Source organism: Rousettus aegyptiacus, unplaced genomic scaffold (genome assembly GCF_014176215.1).
Source record: "Rousettus aegyptiacus isolate mRouAeg1 unplaced genomic scaffold, mRouAeg1.p scaffold_m13_p_13, whole genome shotgun sequence".
Taxonomy (NCBI): Eukaryota; Metazoa; Chordata; class Mammalia; order Chiroptera; family Pteropodidae; genus Rousettus; species Rousettus aegyptiacus.
This window is the reverse complement of record NW_023416288.1, coordinates 36,907,453-36,922,988: the sequence shown is the minus strand read 5'-3', so window position 1 is coordinate 36,922,988 and position 15,536 is coordinate 36,907,453. Positions and strand designations below refer to the sequence as shown.

Here is a 15,536-nt window from a genome sequence, read left to right as displayed (position 1 = left end):
CCCAAAAAGCTGAGAGATGATTAGGTTTAGAGCATATATGAAAGCAATATTTAAAAAGAGAAACAGTCGAAATCTTTCCAGAATTAGCAAAAGATACAAAATCTTCAGATTAAGACAAGCTAATTAAATCTCCAGCACAATAAATAAAAAATAATTGATATCCACCAATATTACAGTGAAACTTCAGAATAGCAAAAGGCAAGCAAAATCCTAAAAAACAGGGGACCTGCAAGAGGACACTAATTAGGATGAAAAGAGAATACTCCTCAGCAAAAAAAGACTAGTAGATTATGGAATAATAAGAGGAAATTAGTACCAACCAAACCTCAATACCTAGCTATTTAGCATTCCAGAGCAAGGGTGAAATAAAGATATTTTCAGACAAACTCCAAGAGTTTCCACTCACAGATACTCACTCGAAGAAATACTAAGAAATATACTTCTGGAGGAAACATACTGAATTTAGTGGGAGAAAACAGGATTTAAGAAGCCATGGTGAGCAAGAAAACTAGTAAACATGGGTCAGTTTAATCGAGCCCAGTCTGTTTATAACAGCAAGATGACTAATTTCAAGGGGACTTAAAAACAGGGTGAAAAAATGACGTGGAAGATTTGGAGGGCCTTAGCAGACTTAAAGCATTCTAAAGTCCTTGTACTTTGGAGTAATGTAAGTATGGCTACTAATTAATTGACGAGGATTTTTAAGTTCAATATGAATGCATTAAAAATTTTAATGTATACAGAAAGAGTGGGATGGAATCCATAAATTTTAAAAAATGCAAAAAGGCAAAAAAGATAGGGATTTGATTTGGATAAAAAAAGCTTAAAAGGAGAAAAACAAAGCAATAATAATAATAATAAAAGCACAGTAAATATAGAAAAAAAGAAGAAAAATCCTTCTACATCTCTAGTCACAATAAATATAAATATAACTCACGAAGAAGAGAGAGAAAAATCTAAGATATTTTAAAACCTTTGCAAGAAATGCATTCAAAACATAATGCGTTAGAAATATTAAAGGGCTAGAAAAATACAGACCCAGCAAATGCTAGCCAACAGAAACCCAAAATAGATAAGTTAATATAAAGCATATATTTTCATTTTTAGTGATAAAGATGGTCATTCTATAAGAGAGATTTAATTTTTCTATAAAGATATAATAATCCTGATCTTTTATGCAGTAAAACGTCTACCCTCAAGTTGTCACTGATCCCAAATAATTTTATTAAGTTTTATCGAGTTTGTAAGAAACAAATGATCTCTAGCCAGTATGGATTCCTCCGAGTGAGGGGTGAGGGATAAGAAAAACTCCACAATTTGCTTTATGAAACTTATATAATCTTGACTCAAAAATTATACGAGAACATTACATAAAGTAAAATTATCGATCAATTTCAATTATGAACACAAATGTAAAAATCTTAAAAAGAGATCCTACTGAATGTAGTATTATATTTAAAAAAATGTCCTCATTAAGGAGGTTTTCTTTCAGAGATTTAAGGTAGTTAACATATTTTTAGAATTCACGAAAATAACAAAACAAGAGAGAGAAACCACATAATCATTTCAAAAATTAGAATACCAACAATCAATAAAATTCAACATTCACTTATTATAACAGCATTTAACATAGTAGGAATAGAAGGAACAATCCTAAAAATAAGTGATTAAGGGTATATATGTTACACACATAATAAACATCACCTTCAAAGATGAAACATTAGAGTAATTTCCTTTAAAGTTGGCAAAAAGATAAAGCTGCCTGCTATCAATACTTCTTTTGAGCCGTATTCTGTTGAGGTTAGCCAGGATAATAAAACAAAACAAAGAAATACAATATCTAATTGGAAGAAGAAAAAAGGCTACAAAGTATGCTTAATAAAAGAGCAGTATGAAGAGATCAGTAGCATTTCTATATATAAGTAATAACTCATTTTATTAAGTAATAAAAATTAAAGACTCATTCACAAGAGAAGCAAAAATCTAAAATAAATAAATGACATTAAGGAGATAAATAAGGAGATACTCTATATTCATGCATGGCAATACCCAATATTATAAATATGTCAATTATCCTCCAAATGAATCCATAAATCCAATGCAATTTCAATAAAAATCTCCATGGTGCTTTCTACAAAATTTGACAAGACGACCCTAAAATTCTTGTGTAAAAAAAGCCACGATAATTTTGAAAAAGCAGAAGGTAGGAGAACACATCTGACCAAGTCTTGGAAAACCAAGACTTCTATGGTTACAAAAAGTAAAAATACCATGAGGGTAGACAAACAGACCAGTGTACAGAGTGGAAAGGCACACATATTTGGAGACTTGGTCTATCTCAGAAGTGGCTTTACACATTAGTGGAAGAAGGATGTCAGAGAGATGAATTAATTCCTGTTCCATTCACCTATCCACCCATTCATTATTCACTCATTTATCTGGTACTAACATGCTGATTATCTACTTTGAACTTGGCACTGCACTAGTCCTCGGATATACAAAGTCAAAATAAATCAGAGGAGCACAGACCTACCCTCTCTGCACTCAAGAATCTCATCTACAAGAATAAATAGGCAATATAAATAATTGTCCTATGGTAGTATAACGGGGAGAATAATAAATCCTTCCCGGGAAGTCTAGAGAAATTGGTATTTAGACTGGGTTTTGAAGGATGAAGAGGAGTTCACCCTGGGAAAGAGCGAGCTAGTGGGGAAGAGATGGTGTCCACTGGGGAGAGAGAGTCCTTAGGAAGAACGTTCCAAGGAGAGAGCACAGTGAAAAGCCAGTGTAGGTGAGTTTGGTGTTTCGCAGACATTCTTTTCTTGCAGGTCATGCAAAAAAAGGAGTGATCAGGTTCTTCTCTAGAATATCTCTAGTGGATAAAGAAATCTCACAGGAAATATCTCCATACCTTTGGCCAAAAATGAAAAGGCAATATCTAGAAATCAGGAGAACAGCCATCCTATCCAGGTAGAAACTGGTTTATTGAATGCTCAGCAAGGGCAGGACACACTAATCACAGCTTTTCTGAATTTTCACTTTTTGCCAATATTTAAAACAATAATTAAACAGAACAAAATTGCACTTGAAAGTTTATTAGCCTCATCCACATTTGGCAACATCCTTTCTCATCGAAGTACCCCCTTCGCCTTTGATCTCATTTCTCCAGCCGAACAAATGCAGGCAGACATTTCTGCATAGCAGATAACTCTGAGCACCCCCACAAAGACACCTCCCCACAGAAATCAAATGAAATGATGGAGAGGGGCATGCGAAGTTAGTTAAACATTATTTTAGGCCCACTGCCTGATTTCCTCTTTGTGATGGGCCACTGTTTATTTTCATGGCCGATATATTGTTCAATTTTCTTTTGAGTCCACGAGGACAATCTCTAGACAGTAAGTTGCATGTAAATGTTCAGGCACTCTCTCTGAATCCACTTTAGTTCTGGTTGAGTTTATTATGTCAACTCTCCCGATGAAATACCCCATATCTTGAAAAATCACTAATCAGCCTTTTCCCATTCTCTGAAGTTTATTGATTTTTAAGAATATCTTTTCAGAAAAAAAAAAATTTAACAAACTTTAGGGCAGTAACTAAAATACCCTAGACAGGAAGAAAATACCCCAGACAGGAAGAATGTCTGTCCAAGACTATTATACTGGGCAAGGTCTGCCTGGAATTCAAAAACCACACCAAACAGAAAAAGATGATATTGCAGGAGATAAGGTATGTTTGACAAATAGCCCAGGAATGGCCATTTCATAAAAACAAGAGCAAGAAGCATTTGTCGAGAAAATTCTCCAGCGCTCAGCGAGTGTCCCCTGACACGACTCTTTCCAAATGAGCAGGATGTTATTTGTCTCACATCTGCTGAAGCTGGAAGGCAGGAGTCCCTGGTGGGTTCATAACAGGCATGTTTTGATGGGTCAGTGTAGATACTGCCCAAGTGCATAATCAGCTCAGCCCAGGTTCTGGACCGTAAGGAGCAGAAAGAGCTATTTTTGATGTGCTACGGTTGAGAAAGTTTGCTTTTTCTTATCAGTCGACATCAGGGTTTCTCTGCCTTAGCACTGTTCACGTTTTGGCTGGGTGGATCTTTGTGCTTCGTGGATGTTTAGCGGCCTCCCTGGCCTCTAACCCCTAGATGCCGGTAACCCCCGTCGGCTGAGACCACCACAAATGTCTGCAGACTTTGCCACTTGTGGTCCCGGGAGCAAAGTGGTAGCGAATCACCATTATAGACGGAAAACATATCACCTCGGTTTGTCACTTTTATTATTTATATTAAAAATGAGAACTTTACTCTTTTATTTTGCTTTGAAAAACTCATTGGGTCAAAGGCAATGTTTTCGTTGCTACCTTAAATGCATGCAGGAGCAGGGTAGAAGTGACTACAGTCACTTCCAGCCACAAGTCGCTGAGTTTTGGGGTGGGGGGGGGCGGTCATCTAGTCTAGCCTTTGTCTAGAGTTACCTGAGGAGAGCGGGCAGCTTGTCTGCGGTCAGGAGCACTTGGCCTCCTCGTCTCAGCCAAGGGTTTTTCCTATAATCTACTGCATTTCCCTGAATCACATGACATTGAATTTAAATGAGAAATCAGGTTAAACTTGGGACCTGGGATTTGTAAGATCAGATGAAATACTGACCTTGAGGTGAACCTTTTCGGACCTGAGAAAAATAGCGGCATGCGATCGTGACAGAAGACTTCGGGGTTTCCTGAGAGGCCTGCTGAGCAGATGCTGCAGGAGAGCCGGTCTCTCAGCCATGGCACCACTGACCCCCCAGATTTGTCTATTTAGCAGCTGTTCTAGTACATTTAAAATAGGATTTAATTTCTAAAAACACTGACAGCCACATATTGGGTATCTCCCATTGCATAAAGTGACATCTTCTGCGGTAGTAACTTCCTCTCAGGTATATGAAGCCATCGGCACCATTTTTTTTTTTTTTGACATCTCCCTGCTCAAAAACCTCCAGGAGCACCCCCATTGTCTTTTGCAAGTTTTCTCAACCTTGACACTGCTGACATTAGGGCCACATAAGTCTTCGTGGTGGGTATCTGTCCTGGTCATTGTAGGATGGTTAGCAGCATCCCTGGCGTCTGCAAGATGCCATTGGCAAACCCAACTGTGAGAATCAGACATGTCTCCAGACATGGCCAAGTGTCTCCTGGGGAGCTAGACACAGCAGCTGAGAGCCACTCAGAAGAGGAAGAGTTCACATGCTTAGGTCACCACTCTCTGCCTAGCACCTGGCCGTGCTGGCACGTAATGGGCACTCAGTCCGTATTCACCAAATAAAAAATAACTGTCTAAATAGTTTCTTCTTATTAGAACTTTCAAGAACACCCAACTAATATGTACAATAATCACTGGTGCTTTTTTTTCTTCCCACAAAACACAAAAGGAGTAGTTCTCTGGCCTCAAAATGCCAGAATCATCCATTGAGTCATTCAGAATCATCTCTTTGAATTATGTGGCCTTTGGAATAAAACAAACTCTCTATAAAAATAATAACAGCTAAACACTTGATGTGGGTCAGACTTGTTAATAGATGACTTTCATTCGTGAGACAGCTTGGCTAAGCCACTCCCTTGGGGTGTGGCCGAAGCAAAGAGTCCTTGTTAGGTTTCTTGTCAAAGACTTTTCCCTTTCCACGAGACTTGCTGGTTTGTTAAGAATTTATAGTGACAGTGTCCCAATATTTACATAAAAATGTGTCAAGGAGGTATAAGATAAGCATTAGGCCAGATACTGGCAGGCTGAGAAGGCACACACCCTCATGAGAACCTTATCCAAAAATTGTTTCCTCACTTGCCCCAAATCCTCACCATGAATGAAATGCCATTGGATAATGGCCTCGTGTTGTGGTCTCATGAGGACCCATTTAAAGCACGGCCACTAGATTAATTTAGCTGCCATTTTCTTAAACAAGCACTTTTCGAATTTAGCATTGCACTATCCATGGAGCAATAGTGAATCTCGGTGAATCAGAGAAGAAAGGGTTTTCGAAGAAACCAGGCTCGTTTGTCAGGAAACAGGTGATACTTTAAATCAATGGCCATGTGTAGCGTGTCAGCGGAACGCAAACCCTCGAGGAATGAGGTGGAGGAGAAGCTGCGAGCTAGACTCTAAGGTTGCGGAGACTTCGCAGGGTGGTTCGGCGGAGGACCTCAGCAGGCGCCAGCACTGGGGTGGAGGCTGGGCCGGGGGTCGGGGCAAGAGAAACAATCCCCGAGTAGACGGTGGAGAGCTGGAACAACTCGAAGGCAAGGCAAACTTCATCACCTTGAATGTAAAATGAGAGTCAGAGACAAACCTCACTTACTGACTGGTTTTGCTGAGGGCTGGTCCTAGCTCCAAAATGGCACAAGAGGGGTGGGCACACTTTGTAAAAGAACTGAAAAAAGTAGAGACTCTTCCTTTCATGCAGACAGAGGCCAAGACTAATTTGCACTGTGGAATGCCTAGGCTTGCAAGTATTAATATTAATAATAATACATAGGCTTAGAGTAGCTACATGATTTACTTCAAACAGAACCCAGTGGAAAGAATTTGACTTGGATGTCAAAGTTTAAGGGGAATTCTTGAAAATGAGGAGGACGAGATTACAGCTGACATCTCCAGGAGGACTCCCAGGAGGACTCCTTTCTTTTAACCTGGGCACTGTCCACCCCTGGACATCCTGTGGCCCCATCTGCAGGTTTACGGGGTAGGGAAGGGGTGCTCCATGGCCACAGTTATTTGAGCACGCCAGACACCTGGTGCAGGCCAGGCTATTCCGATTCTCTCTCTCTGGAAATTAGGAAATGGGTTTTTGTGGCTGGTCTTGTAACATAATCCAGGGGTCACCATCAACCATATTCTGCAGACCATATGGACTATGATATTTTTGTGCAGGGAAAGAACAATGAGGCTGATAACCAGAAGGCAATGAAGTGGTGCAGGGGGAAGGAGAGAAAAATGAAAGAAAGAGGGAGGGGGAGGGAAAGGGAGAGAAGAAGGAAGGGAGGGAGGGGCAAGAGAAAGAGAAACTGGTCCTCGTGTACTTCCGGTTCCTGTTTCCTCCCCTGCTTGAGTCCTGAGCAGACCCCGGGGATTCTATGAAACCTTCCTATAACATAGCCTCTTATTTAGCTTACGACAGTTTCTGGGGGTTCTATTACTGGAAAATAAGGAGTTTCTAATCATTATAATGGTGGAGTGAGGCTACAGTAGGAAGCAGACAAAGAAGGATTCTATATAGCACTTTGGGAGCAGAAACCATTTTTTCTGCATAAAGCCCAATCTCTCCAGAGCCCATATATTCTTCATCCAAGGCGATGAAGTTTGCCTTTTCTTTGAGCTGTTCCAGACTTGTTTCTGCCCAAACAGCCTTTTCTGATTATTAAACAAAATAAAACCCACAACCAGTTCTGAAGCCGATTCCTGCCTGTTCGGGCATGATTGGGGATGAAGAACCAACATGTTTTTATGAGGTCGAGGAGGACGGAGAAAAGAGAGGTTTGCATATGGGAAGCAAAAACGGCTTGTTCTAAAGCAAATGGCCACTAGACTGATAAGAAAGCAAAGCGATGATAGACCTAGAACCTCTAAATGAGCCACAAAACCTCCCCAACTTCCAGTCTTGCCCCCCAGGATCTTATGGGGCGGACAGGCACGTTAGAAGGAGCATGCTACCTGAGCACACGTGACACCTGGTGTACCAAGGGAAGAGGATGCTACTGCTGTAGCCCCGGTCTATTGAGAGGGACATAAACAAGGTAAGCTGGGAAACTCTTTAATGTTTGTCCAGATGGGGCCAATTTTGAGCGTCACCACAAAGGAAGCCGGGACGAGAGGAGTAAAGCGGGGCGTGTGTCTTTCCCCATCCTGGCTTCCCCGCGCATGAGACGCTGGGCAGCCCTGCCGGCCAGGCCCTCTGGGAAACGAGAGCTGGCCTGACACACCCAGATACGGTCTCCATCTCTGGTGTGGTCTGGTGACACTGGCGAGGGCCCACTACCCGGGAGGACTCGAGCACAACTAACCCGAGTGCAACAGGCCACGGATGAGGCAAACTGTGGGGTGGGGACCAGCAGGGACACTGTACTCTGAGATATCTGCTACGCATGCTTTCAACCAAAACGTACTGACATTGTGCTCTGGACAAGCCCTGCTCTGGACACTGGGGTTTCTTCTGCAAGAAGTAAAACAGACAACAAACAATCCCTGTCCCCACGCCGCCCCAGGGGGGTGGTGGGTGTTTCTATATGGTAAGGGGAGGGCAGACACATCAGTAAATATGTATGATGTCAGCTGGTGGTCAGAGCTACAGAGAAAAGGAAAAGCTGGCGGGGGCCGGGAGAGGGAGGGACGGGGACATGGAAGGAAGTGATGGTCAGAGGATGAGGGACACGGGGTGAGCTGGGGCTACAGCGGTGTGCTCTTCGCGCTTCGGAACTTTCCGGACCTCTGCTCTCCATCTACGTTCCATCTAGGGAGAGAAGAGTGGCCCTGGAAGGCCTGGGTAGCGGGAGAGAAGCTGGAGAAAGACCAGGGATGAACAGACACGCAGCCGGGGAAAGCTGGGAACACGAGCGGCTGAGCGCGGAACCGCCCAGGCGGGCCTTCCGCCGCGATCCCGTCAGCCCCCTTAGCGCCCGGAAGTGACGCGCGCGCCGCTCTACCCCTGCTGGCCTCTTGCCTGCACCCTTCCCCTCCCAGGCTCACTTCTAACTCCAAGCTTCCACGCCTGCCGTTCGGGTTGCCCTCAACGCTCTTTCACTTTTCTGCGCCATCTAATGAACGACAGAGGAAGAGAGCGTTGAGAGAGAAAAGAAAGAAGGGCATGAAGAAGAGAGGGTGGAAAATAAGAAACATAGAGACGGAGAAAGCTAAGCACAAAAACACGAGATAAATGAGAGACACAAAGAGATAAAAATAAAGTAAGACTAGAAGCTAAACTTACTGGGTGCCAGAGACCATAAGTGACTTCTTTAAACCTCACAACGCTCCCGTTTTACAGATGAGGAAACTGAGGCCAGGAGAACTAAGCTCTTGGCCAGTGAGTACCAGGCTGGCCACAGCTACCCCATCGCTGTGCTAAATGGGGACAGTTATCCCGACTGCTGGGGCTCTGGGGTTGGCTGGCCTGCAGATTTTGAGAGCTCAGCCACAAGGTGTCGTTGGAGTAGCCCATCTATAAGAGAGCTATTCCATTTATAAGAGAGTGCCCCCTTAAGTCAACTAAGTAAACAGAGGTACAGTTGTAATGAGAGTTAAATAACGGAGTGATTTTTCTGTTTATCAAACAGTTTTCATATTGGATGGGAGTCTATTACTTTCATCATTCCTTCAACAGCCTAGGATGTGCAAGTAACCCCAGAGAATTTAGGGTTTAAATTAGCAACAACTGTATCTGCATATAGTGCAGAAAAGTACATAATTATTGCATGAAATGAGGCACGACGTTAATTTGCTTCCGAAGTCTTTTGTCGACACGCTTTTCAGAGTAAGGACAATAGAGAAACGGCCTCAGAAGCAGTGACCAGCTTTCTGAAAGAATGCGCCAGGAATCCCCACCCTGTGCCTACAGTGGTTCACTCCGCTCTTCTTGAAGAAGTGCCTGGGGACACTCAAGAGAGCTTTTGACCTGGGTGAATAGTCCAGATCTGGGCAAAAAAAAAAAAAAAAAAAAAAAACATCTCATTATGGTGAGTCATTAAGATTGGCTGGCAGAGAGAGCTAAATCTCTGGTAAGAAGCCTTTAGGCTCATTAGGTGGTCAGCATGAAAATGTGACCCTTGGTTGCTTTTATTGAACACTTACTCTATGCCCTGCACAGAACACCCTCAAATAATAACCCAAATTACAAATCAAGAAAGTTTCAAGAGAAAGCCAACTAGAAGTTAACATAAATAAAAAGTTTGTGTTTTATGTCTTACTCTGACACTAATGGAGATGGCAGGAATCTTCAGTCAGTTTTCTTTCTTCGGTTCAGCCCAGTGGTGTTACTAAAAACCCACTGCTCTATTTAGAGAAGGGACCTGGTTTTAGAAGGGTCTTCCAAAGACAGTTGGGGGTGAGACGAGATCTGAAGGAGGGTGGGAGGGGAGGGAATGACAGAGAGAACCACCCCCTCCTGCCCAAGCCACTCATTCTTAAGGACAATGGCACCAGCGGTACCACTGGAAGCCACAATCAACTGGCACAGCGACTCAAAGGTCTGCTGTGTCTCTAAGATATCTATTTAAAACTGAAGAGAAATGTTCCAGTCTGGCCTGTGTATCCTCTCTAACAACTTGTCTGTTTTCTGCTTTTTATTCTCTGTAGCTGTAAGTTAGAAAAGAGCACACTGAACAGATAATGACTTTCGAAGCAAATTAAAAAAAAACTGTTGGTGTTTTTCGGTGATAACTGATACAGATCGTGTTAGCAACAGCACTGTTTAAGAAAGTAAGATTCCACTCTCTTTCTATTTTAAAGGTCTTCGTTTCCCATTCAGAGTTCTAAGATTAAAAAATTGAAATTATTTTTGAAGATATCAATCAACTAAATACGTTTGTGCATTTTTCACACAAACTCAGGCATGGACAGCTTCTCTCTAGAAGCTGTCCATGCAAACGAATTATGCCCTACAGTGATAATACGTTTGCATGGACAGCTTCTAGAGAGAAGCTGTCCATGCAAACGTATTATCACTGTAGGGCATAATTCCAGTTGTCTCTTAAAGCCAGAAGAATTAGACTTTTCAAGAGGAAAGAAAAGAATGTGCAAGTCCAAGAAGATTCATGTTCCCATCCTTGGCTGTGGGTCCACCAGATGCAAAGGATCAGGATTTTTGCTCAAAGTTAGACACTTTCTTAAGGCAAAAACATTAATGAAGGTTAAGGTAGAAAATAAGAAAGAGAAAAAAATAACTTTTTTTTTTTTAATGTCCCAAATTAGGCCTGCTACTATCCAGTGATGGGAGAAATGTCAAGAGCCTTGGCAAGGATGAGGACACATATAATGCAATTCTTCATCCTCACGCCAAATTTGGAGGGCTGAACGAGACCGTTCCTGAGTTCAATTATAGCATGCAAATGCCTGAGCTGCTCGCTTTCTAAAAACGGAAGCAGGGCAAACAGACCAAACTAACGCAAATGTTTATTTAATAGATACATATTTGTCCCTAAGAAGGATCAGAAAGCAAAGAATAAAATAGGTCTCCTTGGTCACCTCTGACAAAGGGCTATCTAGTTCCAAAAGTCGCTTGTGCTACCGGCCCTAAAGGAAACAAGAGTTTATTTATTTATTTTTTTTGTTTTTTTTTAAAAAGGCGATTCACAATTTGCCTCCACGTCTTCTTTTCGTCTTGGATCCTTCTTCTGCACACTCTCCAACTTCCCAATTGTCAGCCCGTTTGCTGGTGTAGGCGCGTAAAACCTCTACCCCAATCCCATCTCTCCTCCGCCCAAAAGCATCTGCAGCCGAACTGGCATCAGCACCTACTCCCAGCCCTTCTTGGAAAACACATTAGGGCCAAGGAAATAAGCCGTAATTTTCTGACGGCAGGCCGTTTCTACCAGTGCTTGTCTGAAAGGAAGATAGCAGCGTTTCCGGTTTATAAATACATGTGGGAAAATCCACTTAAACTCCCACCGACTTTCCATATCTTTTTGTTTGGTCTGGTGAGCAAGATCAAGGCGAATGGAGGGAGCCTGGCCAGGCAGCCAGGATGCTCCCTGCACCCGAAGGGCCGACAAAAGCTACTGGATGGTATCGCCTGTCATTTGCTTTCACAGCTGTCCACACATAAACCAAAGGAATGAGCATCCCTCAGAACAAAAGACAAAACACAGAATGTGAAACGGCAACTGTTTTCGCTTGCTCGGAGACAGCGATATTCTTACTGCTGCTCTGAGTGGAAAAGTACCTCTTAGCTGTCCCCAGAAGGTCCCCGAATGACACAGAGTGGGCATGCTCTGTTTCTCTTTCATTGGACATGGGAGTCTGAAGAAGAATTGGGTCCAACTCTCCAGAACTAAGTTAACACACATATAGGTGATTCTAGGCACGAGCATCAAGCAGTGTGAACTGATACGAAAAAAAAAAGAAGCTACATGTGGAAAGCCAAGGAATTCGCTGTCTCGTTACTTTACTCTCGAAGACCAGATGGAAACCATACACTGCTCCCGCCCACCCGCTTTTACGCAGAAGAAAGCATGCAGAGTCCTGCTTACCTTGAAGTTGTGCGTCTTCTCGTAGTTGAAGTGGTTGTCGTTGTGCGTGAGGGCGGCCCTCCGGACGAGGGAGGAGATCTGTGGACAGGCAAAGAGTCTGAGAGGGGGCCAAAGAAAGCCGCCTTTGACTCCCACCTTCACCCCCAAGGCCACGGCCAGCAGCTCCTGGCGTTTCCTGCCCGGCTTAGGCTTTCGGACCACCGCACACTTCTCATGTTCCAGCCACAGTTCCTGGGAGAACATAGTGCCCGGACCCTGGATCTTTCCAGTTTCCCCGGCGGAGTCCGGGAAGCTGGGGGCTGTCAGGGTTTTCCAGCGGCGCTAATGTTAGGCAGCGGATTTGAGGCAGCTGCGCCCTGTCTGCAGAGGCCTCCCAGCATGTGACCTGGGAGGGCCGGGTTGAGTGATGGAGGGGGCTCTGCCTCTGAATAAGGACGGGCCTGTTTCGTGCTATGTCTTAAGGCCGACGTGTGCCTGGAACAATAGAACACATTGATGTGCACAGCAACCCCCGGAAGCTGTGTCCAGTCAGCCGCTGAGGAATCAATGGAGGAGGCAGGGGCAGGCGGCTTCCTCCCGCCCGCCACGCACAGCACACTGCCCGGGAGGGACCGCTCCTACCCGCTAGCGCACTTCACGCAGACACACGGACACAGCCACACACACGCAGACACACACACACAGACACACACACACACACGCAGACACACGGACACAGCCACACACATGCAGACACACACACACAGACACACACACACAGACACACAGACACATGCAGACACACAGACACAAGCACACAGACACACACAGACACACACACATGCAGACACACACATGCAGACACACAGACACAAGCACACAGACACACACACAGACACACACACATGCAGACACACAGACACACACACACGCGCACGCACACCCCAAATAGCTCTGATGTTCAAAGCCTGAGACTGCATCCAATTATTCTGGGGCTCTGAACCCCATCCTGGGCTCAACTCCAGCAGATTAAACCTTTAAACCCTGATGATTATTTAATCTTATAGGGATAAAGCTCGAGTCTCTCTCTCTCTCTCTCTCTCTTTAAATCTGTCCCAACCCTTGAAAGCTTAATTTTTATTCTTATGTGTGGATTAAATTAGAACAGTCTGAGCACCGAACGGGGCAAGGAATAAAAGCATAGCATTTCAGCTCTAAGTTCCACAGCCAAAATTTTAAAATAAGAGGTAGATGTCCTGTTCTAGAATACTCCCCAGTCTCCTCCCCGCCAACTACAGGCAACTCCCCACAACCCACACACAAAAGTCCTTAAACCAGTCTGTCAGGGCGCCAGCCTGGTGCCCTCCTTGCTCTTCAAAATCATCATCTGTGTGACAGTCTCCTTTGGGACCACAGTTTTTTGGTCTTCGGTCTCTCCATTAATAGGTCCCAGGAATTGGTGACAGCGATTTCTTTTCCAGATATTTGCTCAGTAGAATTTACCCGAACATAAGACACATTCAGACTTGTGAAGGAACTACACGCTGTTCACATAAGATGTGTCATGACGAGGAACCAGAAGTGTTGGCATCAAGCGAGCATTACTGTGAGCAGTGAGGATGACCTCAGATAACCCCCTCACTAAAGGAAAAATGATTACAAATGTCTCTTGGAAAAAACTTCCTTCTTAAATAATTCCACCACACAGAGTGCTTTTTTAGCCAAGTGTCTCAAGGACAGTGCCTTGGTTTCTTTTATACCTCCCCACAATGACTAATGCATGTTCTTATACACGTGGGCATTTAATACTTTTGCTGACCGCCTTTTCCTAATAAAATTTCCTGTCTGATGGACTGTTATTTATACATACGTTCGTTAGATGAAACACATTTCCCTACATGCTCTTTTTAAATCAGAGATTCTCAGTTTTGGAGCTACTGACATTCGGGGCCAGATAATTCTTTGTTGTGGGAGGCCGTGCACCGTAGGATGTTTAGTGGCATTCCTTGCTTCTCCTCACTAGATGCCAGTAGAGCTCCCCCTCCACTGTGGTAATCAAAAATCTCTGCAGACATTGCCAAATCTTAACTCTGAGGCAAAACTGCTCCCAGTTGAGAATAGCTGGGTTAAATGAGTAATACAAATATCTGTGGCATGCTGCCTACGCGCCAGGTATTAGACTGAGCACTTTGCATGTGTTGACTCATTTAAGATTTATAACTCTGTGAAGTAGGTACCACTACAATGACCACTTTACAGATGAGAAAATGGTAACTGAGTGATTAAGCGACTTCCCCAAGGTCACACAGCGAGTAAGCAGTAGAGCTGACATTAGAACCCAGGCACAACTAACAACCCAGGTCTATGATTTCTCCTCTCCCTCCGAGAACAATTTTTTTTTTATTATAGTAAAATACACATAACATAAATGTTACCATTTTAACCATTTTAAAGTATAGAATTCAGCAGTTTAGTAGCATTAGGTAATTCACAGTTCTGCTATCATTACCTCTACCTAGTTCTAGAACATTTCCATTACCCAAAATGAAACCCTGTACGCATTAATAAGTCATTCACCATTCCTCTCTCTCTCTCCAGCTCTTGGAAATCACCAATCATCTTTCTATCTCTAGATTTGCCTACTCTGAATAATCCATGTAATGAAATCATACAACATACAGCCTTTGTGTCTGGTTTCTTTCCCTTAGCATGTCTTCAAGGTTCATCCAGGCCATGGCATGTATCAGTAGCTCCTTGTTTTTATTGCTGAATGAGAACCCATTGTAGGGAGAGAGCATATTTTGTTTATCCATTCATCAGCTGATGGACAGTTGGGTTGTTTTTACCTTTTAGCTAATGTGAATGGTGTTGCTAAGAACATTTTTGAACAAGTTTTTGTTTGAACATCTGTTTTTAGTTCTTTGGGGTATACACTAAATCTATGCTTTTAACTATTCTCTAAGCTGCTTCCCATCCAAATAATGTTCACTTAAAAAAAAATATCCAGGGGTTAGATGCCAGAATCACTCTCTCCCCACTGTTAGCCTGTTAACGACTCACAGGGCTGGTGTTCCCTGGTCTGGTTTTGAAAAGGAGACTTTTGTTCTCCCTGAGACCTCTTCTAAAGCAGGCACCACTTAAGATACTTTTAGAAGTAGGCGGGGCTATAAATAAGTGGTGAAATAAGCTCACCACTTCCTTTTTCTTTTTTTACAGAAAAGAGTTGGGATTCTGTGTTCTATGGCCTCTCACTGTGTTTCTTTCTATGACTTGGATCCTGAATGTGAGAAGGAATCAGGTAACAAGAAGGCAGCACAAAGTCGTCAGGTGAAGACAAGGAGGCAAGGATG

At 43.3% G+C, this 15,536-nt stretch overlaps 1 protein-coding gene across 5 annotated transcripts in view; it reads right to left on the bottom strand.

Annotated features, from left to right (window-relative positions):
* CHN2 (chimerin 2) overlaps positions 1–15,536 on the bottom strand; it is a 244,831-nt gene that overhangs the window by 19,107 nt on the left and 210,188 nt on the right. For all 5 annotated transcript variants that reach the window (XM_016135958.2, XM_016135960.2, XM_036230432.1 and 2 more), the window contains one exon: positions 12,208–12,285. In XM_016135958.2, coding sequence (XP_015991444.1) covers positions 12,208–12,285 — 78 coding nt within the window. The remainder of the gene's footprint in view (positions 1–12,207; positions 12,286–15,536) is intronic.